We start from the raw sequence: 15,890 nt of genomic DNA, 5'->3' as shown, positions 1-15,890 counted from the left end.
TTACAACCTCCCTAGTAACGACTTCGCTTTTTTTCTCCCCTCAATATGCGTTACCTCCCCTCCACCAGCGTCTGCATCCATATCTGAATCCTCATTCAATCCCCGCCCATGGTCAATCAAAGTTGGGCTGCTTCCCACTGCATCCCTATGATTAAGTGGATTTTTCTTCAGCCTCTGCAATGTATTTACCATGAATGCGCCGGCCGAAGAATGAGGCCTTTCCATTGCATGTCCCTCAGTCCCACCACTTCTGCTAAAAGGTCTTAACGAACTTGCATCCCCATCATTTTCCCTACTTGCCGGGGTCATCGTGAATGAGGCTTGATAGGGGGGTCTTGAAGCTTGTGAGATGCCAGAGTAAACGCTACTGGATCCACTTGCGGGAGCTTCTATACCATTCCGGCTAGATGCAAATGATTTTCTTCTCTCGCGACTTTTTGGTCGGTCAGCTTGATGGCTCAGTGATCGATCGGAATGACGGGTTTCTGTTGGACTGATGGCAAAAGTACTGCTCGCATCGCTATTATCATAGGAGTCCTCGTTGCTGGATGGAGGCTGACTGAGAACAACACTGCTCGTGGCCAATTCTCTCAAACGACTTTGTTGTGCTACGGTAGGACGATGTCTAGTAAACTTATTGCCAATGATGGCTCCAGTGTGTGATATCAATGCGCGAATGACATCCTTTTTGAGAGCAAGGGCAAGGTCAAGGTTTGACCAGGTTTTATTTCGGTATTCAATCGCAGGCAACCGAAAGACAAAATCATGTACATCCTCGATATTCCGGTCACCTTTACCCTTATAACTGAGACAAAGAACCACACTAGGAATTTTGACATAAGCGAGGGTCATGTACTCAGATGCACGACTCATCATTTTGGTCAGGTCGTCCGATGGCTTCTCTTTATTTGTCTTGCTGCCACGAACACCAAATCGCTTGCTTTTAGCATCTCCATTCGTTGACACTGGTTCGTTCATTATTGAAGAAGTCCCTGATCGTGTTACCGTTGGTTTCAATGATTGACCGGACTGTAAGCTTTCGAGTGAAGGCTTCTTTGAAATTGTCGTTCTTGTCGATGATCCTCTCCTCGACGCCGTAGAATTCTTGTTGGATTGGAAGAGTCTAAAATGATGACCGTCACCACTGTAACCTGAAAGCATACTGCTCGCTTTGCTTTTTGTAGATGCAGACGTTGTTGGTCTATATTCAGAGTTCATTGTTGGATGTAATCGAAGTTCCAGTGATCCTGCTCGCGTGCTCGATGCAGAGTCGGTATTATCCACATCAGTAACATGTAGGTTGATAGAATTACTACCCGTGGTGGTATCATTTTCATCTTCATCGTCATCCATAGGCATCATGTTTTTCACCATGAATGGAGATTTGTTTTTCGTGGCATTCGAGCTCGACTTGTCGTCATCATGTCCGGGAAACATGTACTCGAAAAGTCTCTTACCAACCTCGCGCTCAAGCTGGATCTTCATTGGGAAAAGATTGACCTCGAAATGGTCCATGACCGGTATACCGGCGATAGCTTCCAACATGTACCAGTAAACTCTCAGCATTTGTTGATTTCCTCCCTCGTTGAATGCTCCACGTTCAGCAGCATCGGAGTATGGAGCAAACATCTCCGGATATATGGCATCCGGCATCAGATTGAGCCCTACAATGTTTCCGATCTGCATGAGATTGATATGCGAACCATCAGAGTTATCAGTTCGATCATACTCGGCACGTTGAATTTGGAATTCCATCAAAGGTTCGTTATTATCACGAAGAAGATGCCAGACGATTTGGTCCGAGGAGATGTTCCATCTTAGAAGACCGCTAGTTTGCGTAGCATCATACTTTCGCTGAGAAGTTGTGATGGCCTTCATCATAAAGAAAAGTTCATCTTCACAAGCGGCAAGATCTCGATCCAACATAATTCTATCTTCCCAACCCTTTTTATCAAGCGACTTTGCATGAATTTGGAATTGAGTTTTGATCTCATCGAGCTGTCTAATCCGTTCTTGGAGGCGAATAACCATCTCGGGAGCCCCACGCAAGTCGCTGAAATCGGACGCGAGCATAATCTTTTCGAGGCGTTCATTTCTCGTCTTTTCAAGAGGCTCGCTATACATAAGCAGATCTAATACAATAATGTACATAGCATAATATTGCGATGAGTTACATAGAGCCTGAACCTTTGGAAACTCTACCCATAGATTGTCGATGCGACTCTCCATTCCATTTGGACCGGAAGCGTGGCCATTTTCGTTACTGATTTCATCGTTGTATTTGAGACGCAACGTGTTGTATTTTTCGTAGCGTAAACTTGCAGAGGTCTTTTGCACAACACGTTTGAATCCAAATGGATCAACTTGGAAGTCGAACATAACTTCCATCGGTACCCAAGGAGGCCAAGCTGATCCAGCGGTGGTACCATAGCGACTGTTGGAATACAACGCCAAAAGCTGAGATGAAAACCATTTTTGGTGTGTAACGAAGAATTGCGTACCGTCCATTTCGACTGAGAAGCGACGTTGTACAAGACCACTGACATCATCAAATATACGGTGGTTATCCATAACCTCGACAACTTTTAGCTCCATTCCTTTAGCCGTTACCATTACGACAGACTTCGGATTCTTCTCACTTTGAAGTTGTATTTGCGGTGCGATGAGTCGGACATGATAACTGTTTTGTGGTGTGAATTCGGAAGCAATGTTAGAAACTAGTTGATCAGTTGACACTCCTTGCATAGATTCGTGGCCTTGAGGATCATCTGCGTTTACAAATTTCTTCCCGTCAGCCAAAATCTCTTTGATACGATCCTCAACTTGCTGTGTCGCTGCCACATCTGGCACATCTGGCGTTTGAGCTCTGGACGCAAATTTCATAGAAGGTTCTCTTGATTGTGCTTCAGTCGGCCGGGGGTTCTTGGCTTTGTTTTGCTCTTCGACAATGTCAAGTATGAACTTTACTGCTCTTCGAGATAGATAATACACAAAGCCTCGTCTTTGGCTGACTTGGTGAATATAACGAAGAATGATGTTTCGCAATAAATTATTCCACTTCAATTGCATGTTATGGATGACGAAACGGTTATTAAAATCACTGACGAAATCACCAGCGGGAGAATTGTCATCAATCGCTTCTGACTCGATACCATAGTCATCTGTTGGACTTTCACCTTCACGACCAGCATCTTCGCCGCCATCAGGAATGATTCGTGGATCATTGGTATTCACACGCTCCAGCATACCATGTTTCATCGATTCCAAGAAGATCTTTTTATTGCGCAAAAATGGGCCATGAATACTCAATTGGTCATATTTAGCTTTGAGGGTCGGATTTTGCGGGTCTTGCGAATATGCCCACTCGGCTGACTCGAGGGCTTCTTGGTGATCTTCAATTTGCTTATCAAGTTGAATCAATCGGTCATTGATAAGCTGACATTGAACTCGTCGTGGATCGTCATCTTTACTCATGATGCAGAAGTGTGTTGGTTCGTTACCGAAAGGACTTGTTCGCTCTGGATCGCCAGCAATATTGTCACCGTGGTCAGTTTGTCTGAAATATGTGAAACGTGGAGCAAATGCCAAAGGCAAAATCTTCGTTTCTGGGTTTGCTTCGGCTGGAAGTATCCAGTCTAATTCAACAAAATCATCCATATCAATCCAGGTAAAATCATTGTCTGGGATATCGAAATGTGATAGATCTGTTTGACCTCGTTCCAGTTGGGATACCAAAGTAGGGGCAGACGCCTTTTGAAGATCTTCCGGTGTCGTTCCTGCAATACTAGCAGAGATGGCACGAATATCTGCCGACAGCAAATCTAGTTGTGCTCGATGTAGTTTCATGGCGCTTGTTTTGGTTTGAGTGTTTCGGCCTTTGTCTTGTGTCATGAACTCTTCTCTTCGTTGATGCATGTCGAGCATAAAGCTATCTAATCTCATTTTGAGACCAGTAGCAGACACGACATCTTCAGAATAGTCCTCTGCATCTTTATGTTTGTATACGTGGCTAAGGAACAAAGGTGCGAGTAACAGATTGTACTTGATTGTGGCAAGATGTCTACCAAATTTCTTGCTAGACTTCTCGATTCCTGGCCACAACGAACCTTGTCGAATTGGCAATGACATAGTGCCACCAAACATCGACCACCAAGAAAAGAAATGGGTGAAAAATCGAGGGGTGAGATGTACAGTGTTGTAGCTTCTTGAAGGCTCCACATTCGATACAGACCACTCACGGTCAACGGGTGCTTTGACTGCAATCGACATATGAATGTGGTGACTACGGAAACCACGAAAAGCATCATATTCCTGACCTGGTGGACCTTTACAGTATTGAACTTCCTTTGTCACTACATTGTAATGTGGCTCGAAGTCGAAAGAACGTGTCCCATCGTCGAGATCTCTCTCAAACATAAGACCAACCAGCCATTGAACATTACCGGATAGTTTCATTACTACTTTTTTGAAAGTCGCACCATGCGTGAAGCTGTCGGAGCTCAACACGCTATCATTATCCGTCTGCTCTGAGGCAGTGGCGCGAGCTTGATGGCTGAAATCAGGTATAGCAAGGATATACTCGCCACTATCCACAGTGATGAATTTGCGTGGATCATCATCCCGGCATACACTCAACCGCACATCGTTGCGCCAACACATAAGAAACCCAGCACCATCTCCGGTGACAATGTAAGGATCTCGAGTTCCTTTTAATGTGAAATGAACATCTCCGTCCCCCTTCCATGAAACGTCAATTCTGGAATGGAAACTAAGACGAAGCTTATCCCAAAATCCAGTTCTTTCAGAAGGATCGACTTGTGGTTTTGTAAATGTTTCAATGACCATCATCATATCCTGAATGGCCGGTTGATAAGAAGCACCCCAGGTTATACGAGTAGGCAACCCAGTGTTAATGTTGACTTGTATATCCGAATAGGATTTGACAGGTGAAACTGTCCTACGCACATCTATGGCAAATCTTCTTGTTTTTGACGTTCCTGGCTCATGATTAAGTTGAGGAATGATATCGACTTTCACATGACGAACAGACTCCGGTCCTCGAAACTCTTCAGCTATAACAAAATCCGTCTTGAGGGACCAAGCTGGCATTCTTGGTGACTGGCCAGCTTTGATTGCTGGAACGTGCAATAGAGGTAATGGGTAATCCCGCAGCGTCACTCGTGCTTCTCCCATATCGATTTGGACATTCATTGGCATAAGGAGTGAGTACTGCATATCTCGCGGCATACCTTTTCCCATTTTATGAAGAAAATCAGGAAGCTGGCTCATGGGGAAAGATGGTTTATCAACCGTTATATGCAGGTCACTAATTAAAGTGCTCATCAATGCAGGTCGCTGTGGAACTTCCAATATATTTTCAGTTTCCTCCATATCGTCAGGTAGTTCGTCAGGTCCCCAAAAGACGCCACGTAGATTTTTCATGCCATCCTTTGCAATGTCATAAATCCTGTCGATTCTTCTCTTCCAGCTCTGGGCGTTATGGCGTCGGAGCCTATCATGCGCTTCAGAGACAGATATTTTCGCGGTTCCACTTATCCCGCATGTTCCTTCAGGATCGTAACGGAACTTCCGGCCTCGTTGAGTTCTAGGTGAGCGCTCTTCCTGCAAGTCATCGCCCGCGCTCTTGTGTCGTCTTGAGGAATCTTCCTTGTTGTTGCTACGACCACGAGGATGTGCTGATCTGTTCCGGTATCGATGCGTGTCTCTGCGCATTTCTTCCTCTTCAATCTTCTTTGCTTTTACATCGAATGCCGCTTCTCGTGCCAAGCGTTGCTGTTGCTCAATCAGACCAGCTCTGTATATAGCACCCAGTTTCCACTCGAAGGCTCCATCTTCTACCTCGAAAAGTAATGCTTTACTACGTATTGACAGTCTTGGGATGAGCTTCGGGCCTTCTGGATGCTTATCGAGAATGTATTCGTTAGTACCCGTTTTTATCCGATGGTGAAGTTGTTCCACAGCTTTGAGTGTGTTGACAACGTTATCGACAATTGTGTGCAGAACGAGCTGATGCGGTACCGCCAGCCTTATGGCATTGGTTGTGATATCTATTGTCTTCTCTTCGTGCATCTCACCGGAACTACGCATTTGGCGTTTTTCGCGAAGGTCGATTCTAGCCGACTTTATGCTGGCAATTCTGGCCCAAACCCTCTTCATTTGAGGAGCCTCGGCATACAAGCGAATTAGCTTCGCGTGAAAGAAAGGTGCCGACCACCTGTGGCGACCAGCGTCGGCGCCATATATTTGGATCATTAGCTTGGGGTCCGATGGCAGATGAGCCTTGATTTGGATCAAGGTAGATCTAAAGTCTACGGTGACCAACTCCTTGACCCCGAAAGCAAATTCATGATCATCTTTTCCAGGCCACGCGAATCCACCAGGGGAAGTCACAGGCGATAGAAGTGTGGAAGGATCGGATTTCCATGTTGATGCTGATGCACTTGCTGCCTTTTCGGCTTCTGCAACATCGGCACTTGTGCGAACAAAAGCCTTCATAAGCATTGTCAAAGCCACACCGCAAGCATAGTGTCGATATAACGAGTATTGCACCAAAATGCTCTTCACGTGCGAGTTGAGATGGAATATTGGTCCTTGATTGTCGCTCGAAGTTGAGAGAGCAACCTCAAATTTAGGAATTGCAACAAATGGCTCTACTTCCCATTTTTCTGTTGACTCGACGACAAATGCTTCAAATCCACGAACGTGGACTGCTAATCGCCTACCATCAGTTGGGTGCTGATCACGCCTTTTTCTAGGTGAGGGAGGCATGGTAAGGAATATTTCAGGATCCGGAGTGAGAGAACGACTTCCTGCACGACGACGAATTCTTCTTTCATTCGACTCGACTTTTTGGGCTCTGTATTCGGCCGTCCAAGATTCTAATTGAATTGCAACACCCCGTGTGTCATCTGCTATCGATGCATCAATTCCAGCGACTTCAGCGCTGAAATCAGAGCCCTGTAGTTGAAAATGCAACAACCAAGGAGGTAGCGCACGGATAAAATTTGGGTCTCGAGAACTTTTAGAGTGAGGTTTCTTATCTGGTTCAACATTGAGCCTGAGCTGGCGAACGATTTGGCGAACACCGTCACTAATCTCGGGTCGAACCATATGTACCGAAAATGTTTGAACATTACCCGTAGCGACAACATAAACTTCTGGATTAGCACTGACCGAGACTTTCAGATCGAGTGTTTCAATTTGAAGCAAGTCAAATCTAGATCCGGAGCAGGTTTGGTAATAGAGATCCTGGGACTGTAGTCGTAACGTAGATCCAAGACTGTAATGCAATTCTCCCACCGCGGAATGCGAAGATTCTATATCCAGAGATATGGAGGATAGAGAAGATATGATAAGATCGAAATCATCTTCGTCTGCGGTTTCTTCCACAGGGGGTAAAGCAATCCGAAGAACAGGCTCATGCATCGATAATTTGACATTAGCTTTAGGTAACAACCGAGATATTAGTATATGACTTTCGGGTGTGTTATTCTTCTTAGATTTTGGCTTTGATTTTGTCATGGCTAAAACAAGGGGGAGATGTCTCGGATCAAGATCAATAGAGGGTGATGTGACGACGGCATTAGCGAACAAAATATTTGCGTTTCGCTCGTCCGCACTGTTATCCGCAGCAAATTGAACGGTTTTTGATAGAGATGTAGTTCGAATTGTGGTAGTTGCCATTGGAACATAGACTAGTCTGTCGGATTTTCCCCGACCATCATCAACTCCGATAGAGATAGAAAGGGCCGCAATAAGAGCCTGATGGGCAATATCTTTGGAGGAAAAATACATTCGGTGGGCGGGAGACTTTTGATCCAAACGATGAAGGTCCACTCCGACCTCCTTCATAGAAGCATTGAGATACATTGGCGAACCTGAAGGTTGTATTGACGTAATCTTCTTACTGAATCCAATGTAGCTCACTGCAAACTGCACTTCCTTTATACCCCGAAGAATAGAGCTCGCAAACTCTTTAGAATCCGACACCGTCTGGACAAGATTTTCCTCTTCGCTGCCAGGCCTTTCGAGTTCCCCGACAACGCTTGCCACAGATATCTCCTTGGGTGCAGTTTTTGCGTCCTTGGATTTGCGCGGTTTGCGACAACCCTTATATTTGTCTATACACGTACTTATATCGTCATATGGTATATGGACTCGGCCTAGCTTCAAGGCGATTGCTGCTTCTCGCAGACCATCAAGTTCCTTGTACAGTATTCCGTGTATGTTCAATGTAAGGTGATCCAATACCTCCAAAGAGTCCCCTCCCTCCGGTGTGAACAGAACGCTGCGGATGGTTAGCATCCATTCCGCTGGACTCTGATTACTGTTTGCCTGCTTCACATGTGTAAACATCCTTCCACGATCAACTGTTTTCCTCCTGGTATCCACTGCCATTGTAAAACTTCCCAACTGTATGTTACCAACATCAACTATGGTGACCGACGAATTCGAGGCCACGACATCCACCATGCGAATCCAATTTATATTTCGGTGTAAACGTTTAATTCGATTCTTGATGCTCGTAAGTTGCTCCCACATTTTGCTGCGCTGCGGCTTGAAGGAGGTGGCACGCCGAGATAGTGGTTTGATCTCGGGCTCGACCTCGCGACCTGAGCCATCCTTCTTTTCTTCTTCCACCCCTCCATTCTCCTCAGGAATGCGTGCCGATTTGTCTCCATCTAAAACCTTCAGATCCAGAGTAACTGCCAGCTCCGTCAAAACAATGCTGAGCCATGTCGGTTGTGCGAAGGTAGGTCGATGAACGTTTATTCCCAGACCTCGAATCTCAAGCTTGATCCCATCTTTCGGGGTAAATGCGAGTCTCCTCAGGGAGAAGTAACCGATGCGCTGAATAGATATGCCTGTTATAATTCGTATTATGGCGAAAAGTACAAAGGAGGATAGGTATAGGAGGACTATCACCCCAAAGATGAAGGTGGGATTTAACAATGCCATGGCAACTTAAGTGTCAGTCGCAAAGCGCCATTCGCATAGTTTCGTGGCCGGCATATAAATAAACAAAACCCTCAGACTTCCTCCAACAAAGATACTTTTGATATTAGCAAGAAAGTAAATTCCATTCGCGCGTTTTCATTGCTGAGAAAGTATTGTAAATGAAGTTCCGAGTGGGGAATTTGGGCAAATTGAGCTCAAATGTGTCTAATTGGAATTTCCAGCTCCCGAATGTGTCGTCTGAGCAAGCCAGCCAGCAAATCAACCTTATTGCGTAGGTAGGTAAGGTAAGCAAAGAAAAGAAAGCTACAAAGAGTTTTCGAGTGCTAGGTAGGTACGTATAGATAGAATGATAAAAAGTTACTGGCTGATGGATTTATTTTCCTTAAGCTATTTTTGTAATAGTTTCCAAGCTAGTAAAATAGGTATTAGGGAGGGAGTAGGCACATCCGCTTTGTAGTAGCTTACAAAAGGGTACTTACTCACGGTAGATACTCGTAGGTACTTTATACTCCGTGATGGACTCTTGACCGTTGACGATTACCTACCTGGGACATTCATACATACTAGGTCGGTCTCCTTTATATCGTGTTTGTGAATTGTGGATGGATGGATGAATGAATGGATGGATGAATGAATGAATGGGTGAATGAACGATCACAAAGCGGGCTGTTTACTTTTCTAGATGAAATCGTATCTTCAATGCATATTGTATACTAGCTACCCCGTCCATTTTCACCGGTATCTGTGAATTTATGAACACTCCGTACGCATGCGGCGTATAGAATGCGTATAGAACCTTGGAACGCGTAGAGAATGAACTTGGATGAATTCCTGACATTGTTGGTGGACGAAAAGGGATGAAATGATGTTGATAAGATCCAATTCGGCGATAAATACCCTTTTCTCCGTATGGGCAATTATGGAGATGGATCAGAGAAGAAGGGAATGGCAATCTCGAAGTAATATGGAGGAATATCCAAATATCAATGTGGGACTGACCCAAATTTATTTATTGTTTGCAAAAGAAAGGGTTCGTTTCGGCCACAACTTCACCGGATCCCCCTTGAAATTGATTCTAGAATTCGTTTTGATTCCCTGGGCTCCTGGCTTATGTTTCAATCATTTCTAAACAAACTGGAGCAACTTAAAATGACGAGATTTCAACTTGGCAGGGGATTTTGAGACTTCTCCTGTCATATGAAGCCGTTGATCAAAGTACAACGTTGAAGCGTATATGTGGGTAGGTAAAGTATAATAATAATAAGTATACTTAGTACTACTACTACCTACTCCTTCTCCTGCTTGTAGTACACTTCGGGGTGGACGAGATAAACGAGACACCAAGAACAAATTTCCTTTTTTCTAAAATCAATAATAAATTAACAGATCAATATTCTGCTCTGAAAATGAAATATATATGTTAAAAAGCCAACAATTGAATGAGATCTCAAGTCTTTTATTCTTGTTATATTATTCACACTTATCGTGAGTGAATGGAATTATACACCAACCTGCACCTGCCACATAAGATTATATGCGAACTACTATACGCACGAGTATACACACGACTATACACGACTATACGCACTACACAGACTAATAACATACGAATTGCTATACGAGCTAACAACACCATTGATCAGTTGATTGTACTGCTAGATGTACCTATTAAAGTAGCTATTTTGTATCTTAACAAAGTATCAATCCTACAAGAAATCGACAACGGTCCAATTGAGTTTCGTTGTCAATCCTGAGGTCACTTAAGTATTTGACAAAGTAGGTAGGTACGACTCCCTTAAGCTCCCCAGTTCTTTTGTTGATATCGCAATTGCAAACTCCCCCATCATCTATCTCAACCTATCACCCTCTTCTCAAAATTTCTATTTAACACTGCCACTCAACATATCTACCTAGGTAGTATTCATCGCCAGGGACTAGTAAACCACACCGTGCCCTGAAATCTGTTCACTCATTCCTCCTCACCATCTCTTCTTACCTTTTCATTTCTAAGAACAAACCACAACGTGTCCCGAGATCTGTTCATTTGATTCCTCTCTCCATTTATGACTCACGCAATTCCAATTTCTCGCAATGATAAAGTGAAGCTTTCTTCCTTTTCCAATTCCAAAAATTGAATGTTTCAAACTAGACCTTGAATATCCATACACCATCAGAAATCAAGTCTCAAGTCTCAATCATGAATCGTCGTATCGTTGTATTTTCTGGCGGAAGTGCCGCCAACAGTCTGGTGGATGTTTTTGGGAAAGTTGCCGAAGAAAAGGCCTGTTCTCTGAGTTAGTAAGTGCAAATTTATCTCATGGAACTGTGTATGAGGAAATGAAATTAATGTTTCTTCAGTGTCATTCCGATTAGTGATAATGGAGGCTCTTCCTCTGAACTTATTCGTGTCTTTGGTGGTCCTGGTATCGGTGATGTGAGAAGTATGTTACCATCTCATATATCTCAGTTCAGATGCCTCTCGATGTGCCTTTAGGATAGGCTGTTTCTCTATCAAACTCTTTCCAAGTCTTCATGAAGACCCTTCATCTGAGTGGATGCTTTGGGTCACGTGCTACAATACTATCCAGTCTGACTTGAGCCGTCGTGCTATCAAACGGTTGAACTTATGATACTACCAAGGGGTCGAGCCCATGACAATTACAATCATGCGAATCAAAATATCCAAGACAACTCAAACAAAAGATTAACCAATATCTAGGTAGACTAGTCCGACTTATCCCCGAAGATTCCACTGGCACTAATCCCGAAAGATCCGCTCTAAGCACTTTCTTCAACCATCGTCTAGATCCCTCCCCCCAAGAGGCCAAACATGAATGGCTAGCCATAGTCGAAGGTCACTCTCCTCTATGGAGCGACATCACTTCTGCCAAGCGTGAACTAATTCGTTCCTTCCTCAATACTATTAACCTCGAGATTGTCAAGCGAGCTCGTCCCACCTCTGTATTCAATTTTCAATCAGCTTCTGTGGGCAACTTGTTCTTGACAGGTGCTCGTATCTTTACAGGAAGTTTTGAGGCGGCAATTTATCTTTTATCAAGTATTACCGGTGTGAGAGATAATGTTGAGGTTATCCCGGCTATCAATAGTAATTTTTCATATCATATTTCTGCAGGATTACGAGACGGTAAGATCCACCCACCCAGCTCTCACCACTTACATGAAATACTCGTCATCTTCAATTTCTAACATATTCTTAGGTACAATAATCGTTGGACAAAATAACATCTCCCACCCCATAGCTCCCACCTTCGTCCCTACGCAGCCTGTTTCTCCCGCCACCTTCCACAAGCGTCAATCCATTGACCTTCTATACCACGATCGTATCGAAGACGCCAATCTCCCAGGCTCCCTTCCCACCCTCCGCAAACAAAATATCCTCTTTCAAAAATCTCACACCGAGGAGCTGTCCTCTGCCATTGAGCGAATCTGGTACATCAACCCCTATGGCCAAGAAATTCGTCCTACGCCCAATACCAAAGTCATTTCTGCTCTCCAGGACGCTAGTTGCGTAATTTATAGTATCGGCTCTTTATACACTTCTATTCTACCTTGCTTGATATTAAGAGATGTAGGACCTGCGATTGCGGATCCGAAAATTAAGTTTAAAGTCCTTATTTTGAATGGGTGTCTAGATCGCGAGACGCCGGGGTATACGGCGAAAGATTTTATCCAGGCAATTGTTCACGGTTGTACTGGGAATGGAAAGGAAGAACATGATCACGAACAAGAACATCATGAAAAAGTAAAAGAGCAAGAATGGAAAAAATACATCACGCATGTAGTATATCTAGAAGGCCCAGGTACACCGATGGTAGACAAGGCGGAGCTCAAGAGATTGGGTATCGAAGCTGTGAGAGTCTATGGACGAAGATCGGATTCTGGGAAAGAGGGACAGGCTGTAATATTGAAGAATCCGGTTATTGATGCGGTGAAGAGTGAGGATGTGGGGAATGGAACTGAAAATAAGGTGAGAGAGGACATTGTGGGAGCCATAGATAGAGATGATAGTTCGGGAATGAGGTATGATGGAGTTGGCTTGGGACAGGCGTTGAATGCTATTTTGGGAGGTAAACCGGAGAAGTCGAGGAGATATACTTTTATTGGTTGATTGTGAATTGAATGGTTGGTTCATGCTTGGTTTACATTTGATGGTTGGTTGGGCAGTTCTTGTTTGGGCGGTCATTGCGGATAGATCGGAGATGGAGTGAGTCTTATTCTTATACCACGAAATTGTACTTTTAACCCTGGAAATATATCTTTACGTTCTCATCTACCGATTATCAAACTATTAAGTACAATCAACAAACTTAATTTACGCAACCAAACTATCACATCAAATAGACATATCAAAATTTACCCATCCCCCTCCTTTTCACACCCCAACCCCAAACACACGCACATCATCACTCTCATCCCCCCTCCCCATCACTCTCCATCACTCCCCAACCTCCGGCCCGCTCAAAGCCTCCTCATCCTCATCCATTTCAGGATCCGGAATCCTCATCCCCCAATTATACGTCTCGGGATCCAAGCCCGCCTCCAACATTTTCCAATAATTCTCCTCACCCATCCACATATGACCCAAGCGATCATAATACTTCAAAAGGCCCAAATTCCTCGCAATAGCACCTGGGGCCTCGATTCTCCGATCCGGAATATTCACACTGGGTCTCTGATCGATCATGGGCGGACCATGCGGGTATCGTTCCGGAACCTGCGGCTGCGAGCGCGGATACACGCTGTGTTCGTGTTCGGGCAGATCGTCGCCGTTGTAGATTGTGTCCTCGTCGTATTGGTGTGCGCGCGGCCACTCTGGGGTTAGGGTGCGGGGTGTGGGCGGCCACTTGAAATCTTCAACGTCGTAGTGTTCGGAAAGGTCTCCCTCCCAGCCGGGTTGCGGGGTGCGGAAATGAGGGGGGGCTAGTGTTGCGAGGGCGAAGAGGGCATGCCTGGGTGGGTATTTGATTATAGGTGCATTGGGTTTGTGAGCTGGCTTTTCGCGGTGCAGATCATCTTTCCCTGGTCCGGGGTAATCGGGGTCGTTGAAAGCTTGGTCGCAGTCATGAAAATGGTCGTTGACATAGTGAAAGAGATTTATGGGACGGGGTCGAAGTTCGGGCTTTTCCTTCATGCAGTCTTGGACGAGCTTTATTAATTGTTCGCTGTATCCTTTAGCTCCAGGTTTATTTACTCTGCTTTTGCCCTCTGACAGAGAGTATCCGTACGTCCTTGGAGCCCGGTTACTATACTCTCCAAAGTAATCGTCGCACCAAGCTGGATCTTCGGGATGCATCTCATGTTGAGCAAAGTTTCCTCCGTGCATGAGAAGACGGATAATGTTCGCAAATTGGAATATGTTGCTACATGAGCCATGGCGGACTGGATGTACATGCTCTGTGTCAGGGATGAGTTGTTCCTATAGTGAGATTATGAGTATGCTATGAGAAATACAAAGGAGCTCTTCTAACTCACGGGAGCCTGGTAGCCCGGTCGGCCATTCCTTTGGATTGGACAAGTATACCTCCCGGCACGTTGTTGTGCAATATACTGAGGAACCTCGAGCGCGTCCCCGAAATCGCATAGCTGTGAGAATTGTTATTCATCTTTCCAAGAGGCAAATAGAGTAATACACACTTTAAGTACCGGAACACGGTCTTTCTGATGATTCTTATATCCAATCAATACTACATTTGACGTCAGAAAAGCCAATCGTCACATTTCTACATGGGGAACTTACTATTGCTTGGCTGAATATCGTAATGACATATCTCCACGTTCCGTGAATCCCAAAAAGACCGCCTCTGACGAGAATCTCTCGGAATCTCACTGCCACACTCCATCATCATAATCATCCTCACAAACTGCCTAAAGATGATCCATATATCAATCTCTTCAATGAACTCAACATTATTCTTATCGAAGACATCTAAGTCATAATACCGAGTCTGATCCTCGGGCGTAAGAGTGATCACAATACCAGGGCAATATTCTAAGAATGAGATCACATTCTTATCTTCGATTGGTTCGTTCTCACCATCGCCAGGCGGCACTACTTGGTCACAATAATGCCTTATAATATTTTGGGGCCGGTCTGGTATGCAGTCGCGATTCTTATAAGGTTTCCAAGCATAGTATCCAGAGAGATATTTGAGAAATCGTCCTTCATGAGCGAACCCTTTATAACCTTCCGGATAGCCATTGGGTCGACCTCCTGCAGTAGGTCGTCGAAAGTGGATCTTGGCAACTATATCTTTGGTGTGAGGGGGATCGTTATCTTCACCTTCCCTGTCTTCGTATTTGAAATGCGCAATATATGCTCTATCACTTGTGCGGATGCGACCCTGAAATTCCCACCTGTCTCCCAGACGGACTTCCCAACTTGGCTCGGTCCTCACAAATTCTCGAAGCCCTCCTCTCTTTTTAATTGGATCATCCAAGGTAGTCATGGTGAGGAGTTCGTGATTTCTGGAATTTACATTAATTTGCTGGAAGTGATTTGATGCCTTTGATTTGAAGGAAGCCAGTATGAAATGTATTGCTTGAAACAAAGGCCACATCAAAATAATTCCTACCTTGAATGAAATCCTGCAACCGGTTGAGATAGTACAAAGCAACTTGCTCGATACAAAAATGATAACCGGATCTGGCTTATCCAAACAAAGGTTTCCAAAATCCACATTGTATCAATCTTCAGGTTTGTCTTTTTTCAAGCGAACTTCGCTCGAAGGATAATCATCTTGTTGTGGACATAGTACTCAGATGTGCAATTCAAGATTTGACATCTCCCATGGTAATGATAAAATATTGAATAAAAGGCTTGATAGAGACGGTATGTCTTTCAGACATCCTGATATCCAGAGAGTGAAGGATAGCTGGCGATTGTAGTAAAG

At 44.5% G+C, this 15,890-nt stretch overlaps 3 protein-coding genes across 3 annotated transcripts; 1 reads left to right on the top strand and 2 right to left on the bottom strand.

The window, feature by feature from the left end:
* On the bottom strand, positions 1-8,979 carry EAE98_004868 (uncharacterized protein; the record flags this gene model as incomplete). The annotated part of the gene is made up of 1 exon (XM_038952489.1): positions 1-8,979. The coding sequence occupies one exon, from the start codon at positions 8,977-8,979 to the stop codon at positions 1-3; it is 8,979 nt and encodes a 2,992-aa protein (XP_038811139.1).
* Positions 8,980-11,176: 2,197 nt separating this feature from the next.
* On the top strand, positions 11,177-13,108 carry EAE98_004867 (uncharacterized protein; the record flags this gene model as incomplete). The annotated part of the gene is made up of 4 exons (XM_038952488.1): positions 11,177-11,277; positions 11,338-11,420; positions 11,699-12,124; positions 12,198-13,108. The coding sequence occupies 4 exons, from the start codon at positions 11,177-11,179 to the stop codon at positions 13,106-13,108; spliced, it is 1,521 nt and encodes a 506-aa protein (XP_038811138.1).
* Positions 13,109-13,435: 327 nt separating this feature from the next.
* On the bottom strand, positions 13,436-15,446 carry EAE98_004866 (uncharacterized protein; the record flags this gene model as incomplete). Its single annotated transcript, XM_038952487.1, has 4 exons — positions 13,436-14,416; positions 14,473-14,583; positions 14,635-14,684; positions 14,738-15,446. 4 exons carry the CDS (start codon positions 15,444-15,446, stop codon positions 13,436-13,438), a joined length of 1,851 nt encoding a protein of 616 aa, XP_038811137.1.
* Between the last annotated feature and the right edge of the window lie 444 nt (positions 15,447-15,890).

This window comes from Botrytis deweyae (assembly GCF_014898535.1).
Source record: "Botrytis deweyae strain B1 chromosome Unknown BDEW_009, whole genome shotgun sequence".
Taxonomy (NCBI): Eukaryota; Fungi; Ascomycota; class Leotiomycetes; order Helotiales; family Sclerotiniaceae; genus Botrytis; species Botrytis deweyae.
This window is presented reverse-complemented; position numbering and strand designations above follow the sequence as displayed.